At 32.9% G+C, this 14,882-nt stretch overlaps 3 protein-coding genes across 4 annotated transcripts; 1 reads left to right on the forward strand and 2 right to left on the reverse strand.

Annotated features, from left to right (window-relative positions):
• Positions 1 to 344: 344 nt before the first annotated feature.
• LOC130809612 (uncharacterized) lies at positions 345 to 3,761 on the forward strand. Its single transcript, XM_057675346.1, has 3 exons — positions 345 to 1,072; positions 2,112 to 2,721; positions 3,295 to 3,761. The coding sequence occupies exons 1-3, from the start codon at positions 411 to 413 to the stop codon at positions 3,439 to 3,441; spliced, it is 1,419 nt and encodes a 472-aa protein (XP_057531329.1). The 5' UTR covers positions 345 to 410; the 3' UTR covers positions 3,442 to 3,761.
• A 273-nt stretch (positions 3,762 to 4,034) lies between these two features.
• On the reverse strand, positions 4,035 to 8,982 carry LOC130809613 (putative RING-H2 finger protein ATL21A). Its single transcript, XM_057675347.1, has 2 exons — positions 8,024 to 8,982; positions 4,035 to 4,919 (listed from the first exon to the last, which is right to left on the reverse strand). Exons 1-2 carry the CDS (start codon positions 8,703 to 8,705, stop codon positions 4,459 to 4,461), a joined length of 1,143 nt encoding a protein of 380 aa, XP_057531330.1. The 5' UTR covers positions 8,706 to 8,982; the 3' UTR covers positions 4,035 to 4,458.
• Positions 8,983 to 9,521: 539 nt separating this feature from the next.
• Positions 9,522 to 12,695, reverse strand: LOC130809614 (probable F-box protein At3g61730). 2 transcript variants are annotated; one of them, XM_057675348.1, is made up of 8 exons: positions 12,564 to 12,695; positions 11,208 to 11,407; positions 11,050 to 11,094; positions 10,698 to 10,868; positions 10,544 to 10,591; positions 10,250 to 10,420; positions 9,989 to 10,096; positions 9,525 to 9,901 (listed from the first exon to the last, which is right to left on the reverse strand). In XM_057675348.1, exons 1-8 carry the CDS (start codon positions 12,653 to 12,655, stop codon positions 9,819 to 9,821), a joined length of 918 nt encoding a protein of 305 aa, XP_057531331.1. In that variant the 5' UTR covers positions 12,656 to 12,695; the 3' UTR covers positions 9,525 to 9,818. The 2 variants fall into 2 exon arrangements, with proteins under 2 accessions (XP_057531332.1, XP_057531331.1); XM_057675349.1 differs by lacking the exon at positions 11,050 to 11,094 and having other exon boundaries at positions 9,522 to 9,901.
• Between the last annotated feature and the right edge of the window lie 2,187 nt (positions 12,696 to 14,882).

Here is a 14,882-nt window from a genome sequence, read left to right on the forward strand (position 1 = left end):
GTGGTAAGCTGTAATCAGACTCCTAATGAAAATATAAGGTTTGAAATTGATTTGTGCTAGAAAAAATCGAATAAATTATTGACTGATCACAACTTAGTCTGATTGAAACTCGATTCGAACTTTAATTAGTATAGATTAGGTGCAAACTAATAGTTATACTACATATTTTAATATAACATTTTCTCACCTTTACACTTGCTAATTGCACTTTACACCTAGCAAAATTTAAAAATATTTACTCCTTGTCTTTTACATATAGTTCCATTTAACCATCTAAAAATGATCAAAAAGTAAAATAACACCAGATGAGAAGGAGTATTAAATAACCCTCCTTATTAAGCGTCAGTCGATCTTTTTATTTACCCTCTTAATATCAGGGAACCCCGATCGCACCACATTAAACGTCAACAATGGCGGACCAAAAATTCATCCAATTCTTCGTAAAACTATTCGACAACAAAACCCTAACTCTCCAATTCCCAATTAACCAACTCATTTCCCCTCAATCTATTAAACACCAAATCGAATCCCTTACTAATCTACCTTCTCAATCCCAAACCCTAACCCTAAATGGGAAAGTCCTTCAAAATTCATCCCAATTCGCACCAAAATCCCTCTCTCTTTCCACTCTATATGTTAATTTTTCTCTCCTCGGTGGTAAAGGAGGTTTCGGATCTCTCCTTAGAGGAGCAGCAACTAAAGCGGGTCAAAAAAAGACTAACAACTTCGACGCGTGTAGAGATATGAGTGGAAGAAGATTACGCCATGTGAATGCTGAGAAGAAATTGGAGGAGTGGAAGGCCGAGGAAGAAGAGAGGAAGTTGGAGAAAATGGCGGAAGATTACTTGAAAAAGATGGAGAAGAAAGGGAAAGGAGGGAAGAAAGAAGCAGGAGCTGAGAAGTATGTGGAGAAGTATAGGGAAGAATCTAGGAAGTGTGTTGAGGAAGTTGAGAGATCAGTTAGAGAATCTGTAGGCGAAATTTTGAATTGTGGGAGTAAGAAAAGGAAAGTTAGAGAGATGTTGAAAGGAAAGAAAGCTGAGGGTGTTGATGCTAAAAAGTTGAAGATTTGGTGAGTAATATGGAAATTTTATTATCTTTCTGTTGGTTATGTGATTATCTGAATGTGTTTTTGTGGACTTCAATTTGTTTAGTTGATATTTTGTTGTATTTTTTGGGTTTTGATATTGTTTGATTGATTTTTGATGTGTGAGACTTAATTTCATGATTTTGGTTGACGGTTTTAATGGGTATTAGTTAATTCTTGGTTAGGTTTTATTGCTTCTGGACAATGGTGTCTTTTTTTTCTGATATCATGGTTTTGTTTTTTTTTTTTTTTTTTTTTTTTTTTTTTTTTTTTTTTTAATAGGTGATTATTATGTAGTCTGTTTTTTCTGTGCTTGTTGGTGTATTCTTGTTTATGTTTTGATTCCTGTATTCTTGCTTGTGTTTTGGCTATGAATGAAAGGTGGAATGTAGGATATTCATATTCATACTAAATGGTTTGTAATTGCTGCAGTGTATCTTGCTTGCTTGTCTGATTTACTCTGGTTTTGGTAGGCAGTATTTGTCATTTGATCTGTTTCACGAAATTGCTACATTAGCCTATTAGGCATATCGATGTGATAGTTTTTGAGGTCAATTGTCAAATGTAGTATCTGAAGGACAAAGGAGAATTTGATATGGAAGAAACTTTTCTAGTATTTATTTCTTAAATCATGGAGATTAGTACTATCTACTAAATTCATGGATGATTGCGGTTAACTATGATGTCTCTTGTTCGGCCTAAATGATGAAAGTTGAAGAGATGTGCAAGTATTGGCATTTGGTTGATGAACTACTGTAGTTTGTAGTTGTCTGGATGGAAGTCTTTTTGATGCTTTACAGCAAGTTTATCTCTTGGGTATGCAATGAGATGGTAGCCTTTCTTCTTCATTGTTGTAGGTTTTCTTGTTCCTGATTTTGTTTTAACTTGGATCACATTGCTTGAAACTTTATTGACGAAGCTGGAACTTATAGAAATCTAAGTTTTTGTTTCTGAATTGCTATTGCCATTTTGCTTGGACATTGTTATTGCTTTGGATTGCTTATGCCCATTTTTTGTGTTTCAGGATGGGAAAGAGAAAAATTGGTGAAAGTGACGGTGATGACTCTGATAGTGATACCGAAAGTGATGATAGTGATGCAGAAAATGAGAAATCAGTTGTCACCGAGAACGGAAATCAGTCAGATTCAAGCAAGGATACTAGCTCTGCTTCAGTTTTAGTTCAGCCTTTGGATGGGGATAATGATAGAGGGATTTCTCTGGAGAGTGGATCTGAAGAAGAGAAAGAGACAGTAACTGGAAGCTCTGCTGGATTGGCTGCTAGTCCTAGTCGAAGCCATGAACAGTTGAATAGGGATGGTCATATGGACTTATCACCTGGAGAAAAGATGCCTGCTTCTGCTGAAGTAGTTTCTAGCTCTCCTAAAATTGCGGCTGAACAACAAGAATCTGATGGAGCTCCGTTCCAGGCCACAGCTGTTCTTGACCCACTGCCTACTGCTCCCACTTCTGTAGAGCCAGATGGTCCTCAGTTAACGACTAATGTGCCTGAACTTCATGTGGAATCTGAGTGCAAATCTGTTTCTCCTGATGAGGGGTGTACTAGTAGCTCTAAAGCTTCTGAGGTTTTGCAGCCATTGAATTTCGATGATTTTGGATCACCTGCAGATCTGGAGGTTAGTTCGGATTTCTGATATTTTGTTTAGGATCATACTTCATGTTTTTAGTTTTTACTATGGCTAGATGAAAACGTCTGCGCATTTGAATTGTCAGTGCCCATGTATGATTTTGATAATTGAGTGCAATTTAGAAAGAATTAGGAATCCATTATCGTCAGAATGTCTGTAAAGCTAGTTATCATGATGGATTGTACTTAATGGAAGGTGAGCTTATCTCCCAACTTATCTTTGGTTCAGTTCAGATAAATTCTGTTCTTTTCTTCCCATCACTTTCAAACCAACATTTTCAACTCAGTTCAGGTGGAGAGAACAGACCCATGTTTCATGTATGTTTAAACTATGTGTAGATTGATGGATTTAGAAAAAAAGGATGGGGTGAGATTTGGAGTGGTGAGTTTTCCTTTATTTGGATACCAATTTTGGATGTGATGTATTTTAAGGGGTTAAATCCCTCAACACACTATGTTAGAATTTAGATTAACACATCCCTGCAAATTTTTATCCAAAGTGTAAATGTTAACGTTAATGATTATATAAGCACTAATAACACATGTTTGAATTCCATTGTAGGTTCTTGGAATGGAAAGGTTGAAATCGGAGCTCCAAGCACGTGGATTGAAATGCGGAGGCACCCTACAAGAACGTGCTGCTAGGCTTTTTCTGCTGAAAACCACTCCCCTAGAGAAGCTTCCAAAGAAGCTACTCGCAAAGAAATAATGTTTCCACTGTTTCAAGTGAATTGAGTTCCTCTGCATAGTGCCTTCTTTCACCTGCAACTGCTATTTTCAGCTGTAAGATAGTCTGTTATTTGGTTTACATGTTTGGAGATCAATATTGAGCATTAAAGCTCTACTGTAATAGAAAATTTCACTACAACTCGCTCTTTTTGTGTATTCCATAAAAAGATTTCAACCACTGTACATTAATTTTGAAACTGTCTTGAATTCTTTTCTGAGTTTACCTGTTCAAACAATTCTCTGTTTGGAGATGGCTTGAACTTTAGATGGTGAAGGAGCTGCTTTAAAGTAGTAGTTTTGTAGTTTTACATGTCTGAATGCCATTTTATACATGAGTTTATTCGGTACTTCCTCCGCTATGATTTGATCATCTCATATTCGATCTTTAAAAAAATTTAACGAATATCCTTTGTATGAGAGTATTAATGAGATACATACAGGGGATTTCAATCATTTATTTTAACAATAAAAAGTTGCTAAAACAGATTCAGTGGGTAATACGTGCAGATTATAAACTATCTAAATGCAAAAAAGAGAGGAATATATTTCATATTTTCATGAGTTTATGTAGTTTTCTTTATGTCCTCATTTTGCCTCATTAATTTTTTTCCTATGATTTCATTTTTCTTCTTTTAAAATCATCCACAAACTTTAATTTTTTTCATCTTAACAATTTTCATTTCTATCTTCACTTGTTTTTTGTTTCATTCTGTAATATAATTTTCCTTTCCACTAACTTTCACCTATTTTACAATCAGTGTAAAATGAAAATGAGAGGACATAGGGAGTGTTATATAGTACTCCCCAAAGACTGCTCACTTGTTTGATCCCATCCCAGACACAACTCTGCTTGCTAGTGCCCAAACAATCATGAAAGATTGCAATATTTTCGTGTCGTGCTCCTTTATAGGTCTGCCTCTACATGTTGATGGTAATATTACAAAGTGAAAAAGAATGAAACCAATCTAATCTATATCTACATCAAGTGATCCTTTGCCTAGCAAACTATTTGGACCTGTGCAGGATGAGCAGGTGAAGTGCGACAGAGCGGGCAAGTACCGTTCATCTTTAGCCACTCATCAATACAATCAGCATGGAAACAATGCTTACAATCTGGTATGCACCTAAGTGTTTCCTTTGCGCTAAAATCCGACAAACATATTGGACATGACCCATCATTCAAACCTGGAACTCTTCGACTTTCTCCAAGCACGACCTTAGTGTAAGAATCGATGGTGGCTTGGTCGAGCCCCATAGTTGTGTCGAGGGGCTGGTCTGTCGCTGTAATTTGCTGTAATGTGCTGTTTATCCGAGCACTTCTGTTCCTGTCTCTCCTATCCATTATGCATAAGAATAGTCCTATACCAAATGCACATAAAATGGCTGGGAATGCTATTGAGAAGGCAATGATCCTGAATACTTTGAGGCCCTTGTTCTTTTCTGCTTGTTTTTCGTCACCTGAAATTGGAGTTGTCATATTTGAACATTATTGTTGATGCAATCTATTAAAATTTATTGCATGGCTCCAACTATATGTTTTGAGGTTCTTTTAGTTAAGATGGTTTTTTTGACATTATGTTCAAAATTAATAAAAGGTCACGTGTTTAAATTTTATTTATCCTTCGTCTTTAGAGGAATATTAAACACACCTAACTTTCAACTTGTGATCAAATATAAAATATATAATATCATGGAGTTTTAACTTTAAACATGTAGTTTTAACTTCAACTATAAAGTACTAGTATTAAACAAATTCTAGGCACAATAAGTATAAAGATACTTCTACCGTTCTGAAAGACTTGCTATATTATGATTATTGGAATTATTTATCGTTTAAATTTATTTATATATTACGAAAATAATGTGTAAGAAAAAAATATAATCAAGTGGGATATTATTTGCATACTTTCATAATATTAACTTTTTATAATTTTTAGATGCGCATAATTTAATATATAAATAATTAAATTATTACATTAAATTGTATAAAATATTAAATATAGCAAGTATAAGGAAATTAAGGAAGTATAACTTATGAAACAATTGAAATTGCATACGATTGCAAATTTGAAACTTGATATCATTCTGTCTCTAAGGATTAAGGAAGAGCCATAGCTAATTATTATAAAACTTTTTTGTTTTTTTGTTGTTGAAGTGACTATTGTAAAATATATGCTCGCCTAGTCCCCTTAATAACTATTTTTGTCTCTATGGAAAAGTTCAATTTGATAATCACTTATTAAAATACTCATTCACTATAAATAATTTTTGGTATTAATTTCAACTAACTCAAAATATTTTATTATATTAAAATACTTTTCGCATAATAATTTAAAGTTTTGTTAATTTTCTAAAAAAACACCTTTTTTTTTTTTTTTTTTTTTTACTAAAAACGTACTTGGAATTATAATGAGAAGTATACTATATTAGTTGGGTATAATTCAAGTTATTCAATATATTTGTCAATTTTTTTAATAATTTTCTAATTATAAATACCTTAAATCTTGGAATGTTATTTATGAACTACTCCGACAGTAAATTAATAATTCATTCGGGGAAGTAATAATAAAACTAGCAATTGCCAAGAATTTCCATAATTTTTTGGCACTAATGTCACCCGCACCAAACCTTTTCAGGAATTGAATATTCTATGGACTCTTTGACGATGTAATATAGGCTATAATATAGACGAGATGTACTTTAGATGCTTCCCCTAAGGAAAAAAAATTATATTTTAAAATATTTGAGTTTGACATTTAATCATATATATACATCAAAATTTCAAGTTGGATGATTATGAAATATTATAGAATTGATTTGAAGAATAAATTAAATATGCGGTATTTTTATCTATTTAATTAATTATTAAATATTATTTTTTATTACGTGATAAAGGAAAAGAACAAAAAAGAAGAGGGTCAAGTGAGAATTAAACCCAAATTCTTACCTGAAAAAGATAATTTTTATATTGTTAAATTAGGCTGGACTTATTGTGAATGCCAGCATATTAGCAGGGGGACTCAAGTGCACACACTTCATAAGCCAAAGAGATATATACCATCCCAAAACCATATGGCTATGGGAAGAAGGTCTCTAATAATTTATAAAGCGTGCACACCATTTTCAATTTATCGATGTGGGATAACTCATCCCAACACCCCCCTCACATGCGAACCCCCTTCAAGTTCACATGTGGGAGTAATCAATTAGGGTAGGAACGCCATTCTTTTCGAACCTACCATTTTTTTTAAATTATTGATCGAACCATCGGCTCGGATACCATGTTAAATTAGGCTGGACTTATTGTGAATGCCAGCATATTAACGGGGGGACACAAGTGCACACACTTCATAAGCCAAGGAGATATATACCATCCCAAAATCATATGGCTATGGGAAGAAGGTCTCTAATAGTTTATAAAGCGTGCATACCATTTTCAATTTATCGATGTGGGATAACTCATCCCAAGACACATATTTCAATAATTATGCATCATTAATTTTATTTTAACTACCTCTTTCCTTATTACAACGATTAACCCCATTTAGTCAACTTTTGTTATATGCCTTTGTAAAGTGAAGGAGTCACAATTAGGATTTATTTTGTAGCATATGAAGTTGTTTATAAGCAACCAATAGCATTCTCCTCCAAAAAGGAAAAAAGAGTTTTTGATCCACCATTGTAAGAAATCTACCCAAAACATTTTGACTTTAAATTTATAATTAAAATATTACATAATTTTGACTTTCTTTAAAATTTTATTTAATGAAAGTTGTTTTCTCTTCTATTATTTGATTCGATAATGAATTAAAAAATGAAATGCTATGTTTGAAATATGCTCTATCGTTTATATCCTTTAGATTAATAATTTTTGATCAGGTCAAACAAAAACTAGTCTCTCCGTTCCTTAAAAGTATTCCTTTAGAAAATGTTAACAAGAATTAAGAAAAATAAAACCTTTTAGATGATAAATATATTATTTTTATTGAATAATAAATTAAATGGAAGAAAAGTAGTAATCATAAGCATTAAAAAATATTATAAAAATTAAATTAGTGAAAAAATTTAGTGACCATAAATATTAAAAAAATATTTAAATAAATTAAGTAAGAAATATTTGGGGACCATAAACATTAAAAATTGTTAAAACAAAGTTAATGAAAAATATGTGAGACCATAAGCATTAATAAAATATTAAAATGAGGATGCAAAAGTTAATTATGTATTAAATTTGTGATATAAATTTAAAATTTTTAGAGAAACAACAAATAAAACAATTTAAATTAACAAACAAAGGGAGTAATTATTATTCATATTTTTCATTAGAAATAATTTTCGTTGAAAAATAAATTTTGAAAATATATTTTTCCTCCAAACCAAACAATGTGATTTTGATTTTTTTTTTTTGAACCATATACTTTCGTCTTCTATCATTATTAATTGTTTGATCCATTCAACAGGCATTGATTTACGTTAAGCTTCATTTCCATATAGTAAATCAGTAAAACAATTAGAAATTTTCAAAGCAAAAAAAATGATCCAAATAAAGATTAAGTAATTACCTGAATTTGGAAGATTATAGAAGCAACCAATTTGCTTATTACCATTCTTTTGAAATCCACAAACACCACCTTTCACTTCACAATCTTTACAATCAGGAACATGCCAAGAAAGCCAAACACCATCACCAAGACTAGTTGTAAACCCACCATCTTCACTCATAGAAGCAGGAACTTCCAATGTCTTGATCATCTTGCAGGCTTTATTCGACACACGAACAGAGAAATCAGTATGAGAACTCGCTATCACTGACCTTGTCGAGTTACTAAGACACTCGATTACAGCATACCGAGCATCAGTAAAGTCTCGAGGACAGCTAAGGAATGTGTAGTTGACATAAAAATCGGATTGGAAAGGTGAGCCGGAAGGGTCAAAACCTTGTAGAAGTCTCCTAGGGAGACATTGGTTAGGATCGTTTATTAGTATGTTTTGTGATTCGTAGTTTATAGAACGGACTAAGAACTCTCCCGAATGAGGGAGAGTTATTGCTGTCCGTCCTGTTTTTGTGCAGTGAAGGTTGAATCCTGGGTAGCTGCAGTTTTCAGTTTTTTGATTTTCGAGATGGAAGGGAAATCGAATTCGGGTGATTGTGTTGTTTGTGCAGGTTGTGATTGGACAGAAGGAGAAGGCTGATGAAGCGAAGATGAAAGGGAAGAGGAAGATGATGATTTGTGGAAAATCCATAGGGAAGAGGTTTAATTTGGACTATAAAAAATTTAGTATTAATGGGTTTTGAGGATCATATTGCTTGAAATGGAAAATAAATGAAAATGTAGTTTATAAAAAGTCAATACAGTGATGGTGTATTGGTGGAGGACATAGGAGATGATGTGCAAGTCAGTCATAGCTCATATATTTTTTTTATTGTTGAAGTGTATAATGTATTGGTACATAAGTAATTTATACTCTGTACTATCTGTATTAAAAACAATTAAAAATTTAGAGAACAAGTTGACTACGACTATGTGTCATCTATAAGACATTTTAATTGCGAAGATTTAGGGAGATATAAACAAATGTGCATGCTCAATTTAGCTTATAAACAATATAAAGTCAGCCCTTCTTGATTCTTCAATTGATTTTGGTGTTCAGTGATTGTACTATTCGACTAGTGTTAGACATGGGTATGTGTTAACTGTTAAAGAGTGTGAAGGATTAGATGTTAGAGTATATAACATATCCTGAAGCCTCAACCATCGGCTTAACCTTTGGTTGAGCTGCTTCCTTGACATAGTATCAGAAGCCAGTGTGTTCGAATCTCAACTACCCCTCATTTCAAGTGGTATATTTAGCGCCATGTATGAGGTGGGTCTGTGATGCATCCATCCTTCTAGCCCAAAGGGCTCTCGTGTGAGGGGGCATGTTAAAATATATAATAGATCTTGGGGCCTCAATCATTAGCTTAAGCTTTTGGTTGAGTTGATTCCTTGACATTAGACAATTTCCGTAAAATGAAAAAACCATTTTAATATGTGAATTGAATCTTTAACAGAATGGTAAAACCTTTTGGTATGGTAGTTTTTCATAGAAGAAAAAATTGAGCATAGTCCTGACTCCTGAATCATTTTATCTGAAAGTCTGAAACCCAGCTGCTGGGCTTCCATTTCAACATTTCTCTATGAATAACAGTATGTATCCTATTGACTATAAACATATCAATGCTGCTTAGATACCAGATAATCGTAGTTAATAAATCGACAAATATCCTCAATGAAGTCACAATTGCCAAAGTTGAGTGACTAATAGGTCATTTAAGAGACTTCACTTGTTGCCAAGCTCATACAATCGAAGAAAAATTCACAGGAGTTGCTGAGAGACTCTTATCGCCACAATTTGACCGTCTTTTCCGGCTCTCATTATATGGAATTTGACATTTACACCTGCAGATTTTATGCAGAATTTCAGTGTTTATTTGGAGCAATAAAGTTAAGTAATGGGCAGGCAGGGAAGAGAAGGCATATTATTACCATCATTTTTTTGAAGATTTGTATTGATTGCAACAGCATGAAGCGCGAGTTTAGCCTTTGGTTGCCAGTCATTTTGTTTTCCGATCCATGATTTTGTGTCAAAAACCTCTGTGTGATGCCAAACTTTAGTTCATTATCCAAAAAATTTGATAATAGTGTTTGTGCAATTTATTTAATTGCATTCAGAAGAACATAATTGTGTCTGATTAATGGTGCACATAAATGAGTCAAAGCAATAAGACCAGTTTTGGCTTTTCTTACTCGCTGTGGAAGGATCTGTCAGGTGTTTCATGTCAAATATGGCACCAGAAGCTCCATCCACATGTTTCTTGATTTCATGTGAACAAATTTGTGAGTATTCCCAGCTTCCATCCTGGTAACCCTCATTCATGAAGAGCTCAAAATGGCGTGCATCTAGTGACTGCATAGTCCCTGAAAATAATTGAAACTCAATTCTGGTTACTGACAGATATGAATATATGATCAACACCAATCATTGGAACAATTGTTATGTTTGATATTGAAGTTTAGTGGCAGAATTATTTTGTTGCTCACCATCACAAGTATTAAGGTCACAGACAGGACAACGAACTAGCTGCAAATCTGGCATAATATAAAGAGAATGTCCCATTTAGCGTAAGATATTGATCATAATAACACCAGTCTTCCAGAAAATAAACATAACATTGAAAAAATTAATTTCTTATACCAGCAATCCAGATTCCAGTTTTGATATTTGTGAGCACACAGAAGCCTTGGGATTTAAGCATCTCTTCAAAATTCTTCCCCTGAAGGATTTTCCTATTTGGAGGACTAATAAGCTTCTCTGTCAATATTGCTGCTGATGATTCTAAAGAAAACGTACCAATCCGAATCCAATCTACATTTTCCCAATAAAATGAATGTTTATAAAATAATATAGTACTTTCTAACACTTCATTTAATCTATAATCAAAACAATCACAAGACAAATACATTATGAACCATGACACAGAAGTGATCTCTAAATGCAATGTTCGAGGTTTACAATACACTACCAATGGGCAGAAATCAGTATTCACCTATGTGTTTCTCTTGCTGTCGAAATAAGTAAGAATGGCTCCCATCTGCCACAACATTGCAACGACGAGGAGCAAATTTTAGAGTTACACAGCTGCTACTACTATTTACAAAGAGCTACTGTAACGTAATAGCAAGTGTATGAAATTAGTTCATTTACCAATAGCTGAAGCATAAAGTTTCTTCCATTTAAAGGACACATTTCCTGGATCAGGTACCCCAAGATCGCGTAAGAAGGCAAATTTCCATATACAATCTTCACTAAGAGTCTCATTGAACCATTTGCAAGTAGTTGAAAGCATCACTAGCGACTTTCCATCTAGATACTTGGCTATCTCCGTCCATACATCATCCTCATACCTATAAACACAAAATCAAATTTAGCCTAAAATTTCATGAAATCTCTTGATATAGTACTTGGGAGTTCTATGTAACTACTGCTGACTATAAATAATAAAATTTTGAACATTTCATTCGACGTAAATACTTTTCGGTATTACCAAATTCAAATTTCATGATATCAGCTCTTTCTCCTATTTTGAGCTACATTGCAAATTGTTAGCTATATCATACACGAATTTTGCAAAAATTATCTGTGGCAATTGCCAACTGTGACTTTTGTGTGCATAATATTTATGATTAAGATAAAAACTGTATAACCTAGCTTAGTGTTGAATTAAAGCCAAAATGAGAACACGATGAAAGTTCTAAGAGTTTTAGCGCGAAGCACAATCACTATTTTGAAAACACTATTATGAAACGAAATCAAACTTCGTCAGTTTGCTCGTACGCATTAATGATGTTTCTGAAGCAGAGTCAATTATTTAAGTATCAATAACGAAATATATGACATAATCACACAATTAGATGCAGACTTAAAGTCTTAAAATACTGAAAACTGAAAATTCCATTATTAATTACGAAAACTCTGACGAATTTGGTAACATAACTAGTCAAATACACTGAACAGTAAATCCAGGACACTCACGAAATGTTACAGTCAACTGTAGCTAAAACTTCTAATGTCAAAGTAATCGAAAGAGAAGCAATTCTCAAAAATTTTAAACTTAAATTCAAACAAATTAATGGTGTATTTACATTTATAAATTCAAAAGTTTATGTAAATTTGGCAACATAATCAGCCAACTATAACGACCGTTAATTCCAAGACTTCCAAATGCTCAATCGAAACAGAGTAAAATACTTATGATATTTGAACTTCGTTTCTTCTAGAGATCTGAATAAGCGATGGAGAAGAATAGTTTTCGAAAATTATGATATTAAGATTGATTTTATTGCTTTTTTCTTAAGTACAACCTAAATCTAGCTCACATTACTCCAAAATCGAATGTTAACTGAACCGATTCGGTATATTCCAGCAACAATTTCATATGATCTAAATCAATCAAAATAATAGTCATTCATACATATTTTCAGCTAAATAAATACTAAAAATTATATCAAAGCACCAAAATTATACCGCGGACAAGGAATATAGATAGAAAGAGAAAGATACCAAGGGAAAGAAGCACGCGGAGAGCGACATAAAGAAGAACGCGGAGAAATGCAAGAGCGAATAGGATAGGTTCTCTTCAATCGTTTCCCCATTTTGCTTCTGTTCTTCGTTCGTCAATGGAGGAATTGAGTGAAAAATATTTGAAATGAAGAATCTGTTGAAAGGAGATTGTTATTTATAAAAAACGCGGGGGTGAGGAGAGACGCGTAATAATACTTACTATTTGAATGAAGTCGGACTGGAATATACCTGAAATCAGTTTAATTTGTTACGGTGAATTCGACTTTAGATGGTATTTCAAAACGACAACGTATTGTTGAGCAAATTTTTTATGCGACTATTTTATGTTGATACAGGTCCAGTCCTACAAGGAGTTTAAATACAAAAAGTGGTTATTTTAAATGTGCAAGTATTATAAATAATAATGCGAAAATAAATTACAAATGCACGATGATGTTTGTAGTGTCTTTTTTGTGTATGGTAATAGACTCTTTACTTTGAATGAACCACGAACTAAATAACGCAGTAGAAAAGATTTGTTTGCAACGATAACGTCATTCGGAAATCTTGATATTGATTGAAGGCGACTATAAGCTTTCCAATCGTGATATTTCCCCCATAAAGATACTTGGGTTATGGGAAGGAAAATTCACAATAAGATACAATCAATCACTCCAACCAATTAGTACAAACCGATTGAACTAAATGATTATGTGTTTATGTAGAGAATAAATCAGAAAACTATAAAAAAATTTATAACTCTCTTTTATGTTTCAAAAGAATGAGAGAAAGATGAATCGGAAATTATGTTCAAGTATTAATTAAAGTGTAAATGATCTCATGCACCCACTCTTATTTATAGTGTAATGTGGCATGGCTTCATCCAAATCAATTTACTAATTATATCTGATGGTTATCAGATTATAATCAAGTAAAACATTAGTTCATAACAATACAACACTCCATGAAATGAAGTTTTGATACACAGACAGATGCATTGTTGTGAGGTGCTCGAATGACCACTATAGGTGCTCGAACGAGCATGACCTAAATAACTTTCTAGAAACTTTTTGACGCGAAATTTCATAAGTGCTCGAACGAGCAAATGCTAAAAACATCAAACATAAGGTTTTAAAGCAAACTGCCAAGCCAGAACAGTAGTGCTCAAACGAGCAGCATGGTCTAGCTCTGTTATTTGGTTCTCGTTGTTACTTTCTTGCGTAGTTTATACTTTAAGCCTTTGGATATCGTCCTACATGCTCTAAATACTCCAAAGTAAGTGAGGTTTAAAATAAGCAAGTGGACTTGTTAATTAATTTAGTTCGATTGCCTAATTTAATTTTTTTATTTATAAACTGGGTATATGGGTCAATTTGTGCACATCACTTATCTTCAAATGCCTTGATGTTAACGACCAGAAAAATCTCTAATGATCCTAAAGAGACTTGAACATGTGACCTCTACGATGTAATCCAAGAGTTCAACTTGTTGAGCCACCCCTTAGGATTGACTATTTAATTCAATTTAAAATTGTGTTACAATAATTTGTATGTTTTTAACCTATATGCTATATTTCTCCATGCTCTCTTTAAGTATCCTTTTCTCTAACAAAGCTGCATATTCGATTGAATAGACGTCAGTTGAAATTGAGTTATATCAACCTAAACTAAAAGAGGTAACTCAATCCATACATAATTAACATTGTGTCTTGGATTTAATGTGGTAAAGCTCTCTTTGATGTTTGTTAGCAACTAGTTTTAGTGACCTAAAGTTGCTTAAAATCATGATGAGTAAGGTCATCAAAGTTCTCAAGGCCTAAAGTTAAAGAATTCTAGGTAAAGTAACCGGTCACAAGGATACCTTAAACGTATGGAAAACCTACATATATAAGTTATAAATATAATCACATCAAGAACTCAAAGTAGGCATATCGACCTGGATAAACTTATGAAAAGATACATATACAACCAATATAATGTGTCAAAGAAATAATTTCATGTAAAGTGTACTCTTCTATTTTATTTATTTGCTACATTTTAGAAAAAAAAAACTCAGAATATAAAGCTAAGTGTAGCTAACTAAGTGGGGCAATGAACTAATTTATAGACATGATGATTAGGTTAAAAAATTTTACATCACATACTTGAATAAATCTTGACTTTGAAACAATAATAGCCCTGAGTTGACATTCATCCTTGATCAATTATGAAACACCATAATTTAGCCTACCTTTAAAACTACACTGTTGATATTCTTATTTAAATGGTCTCGTACTTAAATTACTTATTTTAGTTAATTTAATGATTAACACGTCATTTT

This window comes from Amaranthus tricolor, chromosome 4 (assembly GCF_026212465.1).
Source record: "Amaranthus tricolor cultivar Red isolate AtriRed21 chromosome 4, ASM2621246v1, whole genome shotgun sequence".
In the NCBI taxonomy this organism is placed as follows: Eukaryota; Viridiplantae; Streptophyta; class Magnoliopsida; order Caryophyllales; family Amaranthaceae; genus Amaranthus; species Amaranthus tricolor.

What these genes read in the sequence shown, in the direction of transcription:
- LOC130809612 (XM_057675346.1), top strand. Translation starts at nt 411, where the DNA reads ATGGCGGACCAAAAATTCATCCAATTCTTCGTAAAACTATTCGACAAC. An exon ending in GCTAAAAAGTTGAAGATTTG is followed by an intron (nt 1,073 to 2,111) that starts GTGAGTAATATG and finishes TTTGTGTTTCAG; the next exon opens with GATGGGAAAGAGAAAAATTG. An exon ending in GATCACCTGCAGATCTGGAG is followed by an intron (nt 2,722 to 3,294) that starts GTTAGTTCGGAT and finishes ATTCCATTGTAG; the next exon opens with GTTCTTGGAATGGAAAGGTT.
- LOC130809614 (XM_057675348.1), bottom strand. Translation starts at nt 12,655, where the DNA reads ATGGGGAAACGATTGAAGAGAACCTATCCTATTCGCTCTTGCATTTCT. An exon ending in AACTGGAATCTGGATTGCTG is followed by an intron (nt 10,592 to 10,697) that starts GTATAAGAAATT and finishes ATATTATGCCAG; the next exon opens with ATTTGCAGCTAGTTCGTTGT. An exon ending in TGACCTTAATACTTGTGATG is followed by an intron (nt 10,421 to 10,543) that starts GTGAGCAACAAA and finishes AATTATTTTCAG; the next exon opens with GGACTATGCAGTCACTAGAT.
- LOC130809613 (XM_057675347.1), bottom strand. Translation starts at nt 8,705, where the DNA reads ATGGATTTTCCACAAATCATCATCTTCCTCTTCCCTTTCATCTTCGCT. An exon ending in CTATAATCTTCCAAATTCAG is followed by an intron (nt 4,920 to 8,023) that starts GTAATTACTTAA and finishes CTCCAATTTCAG; the next exon opens with GTGACGAAAAACAAGCAGAA.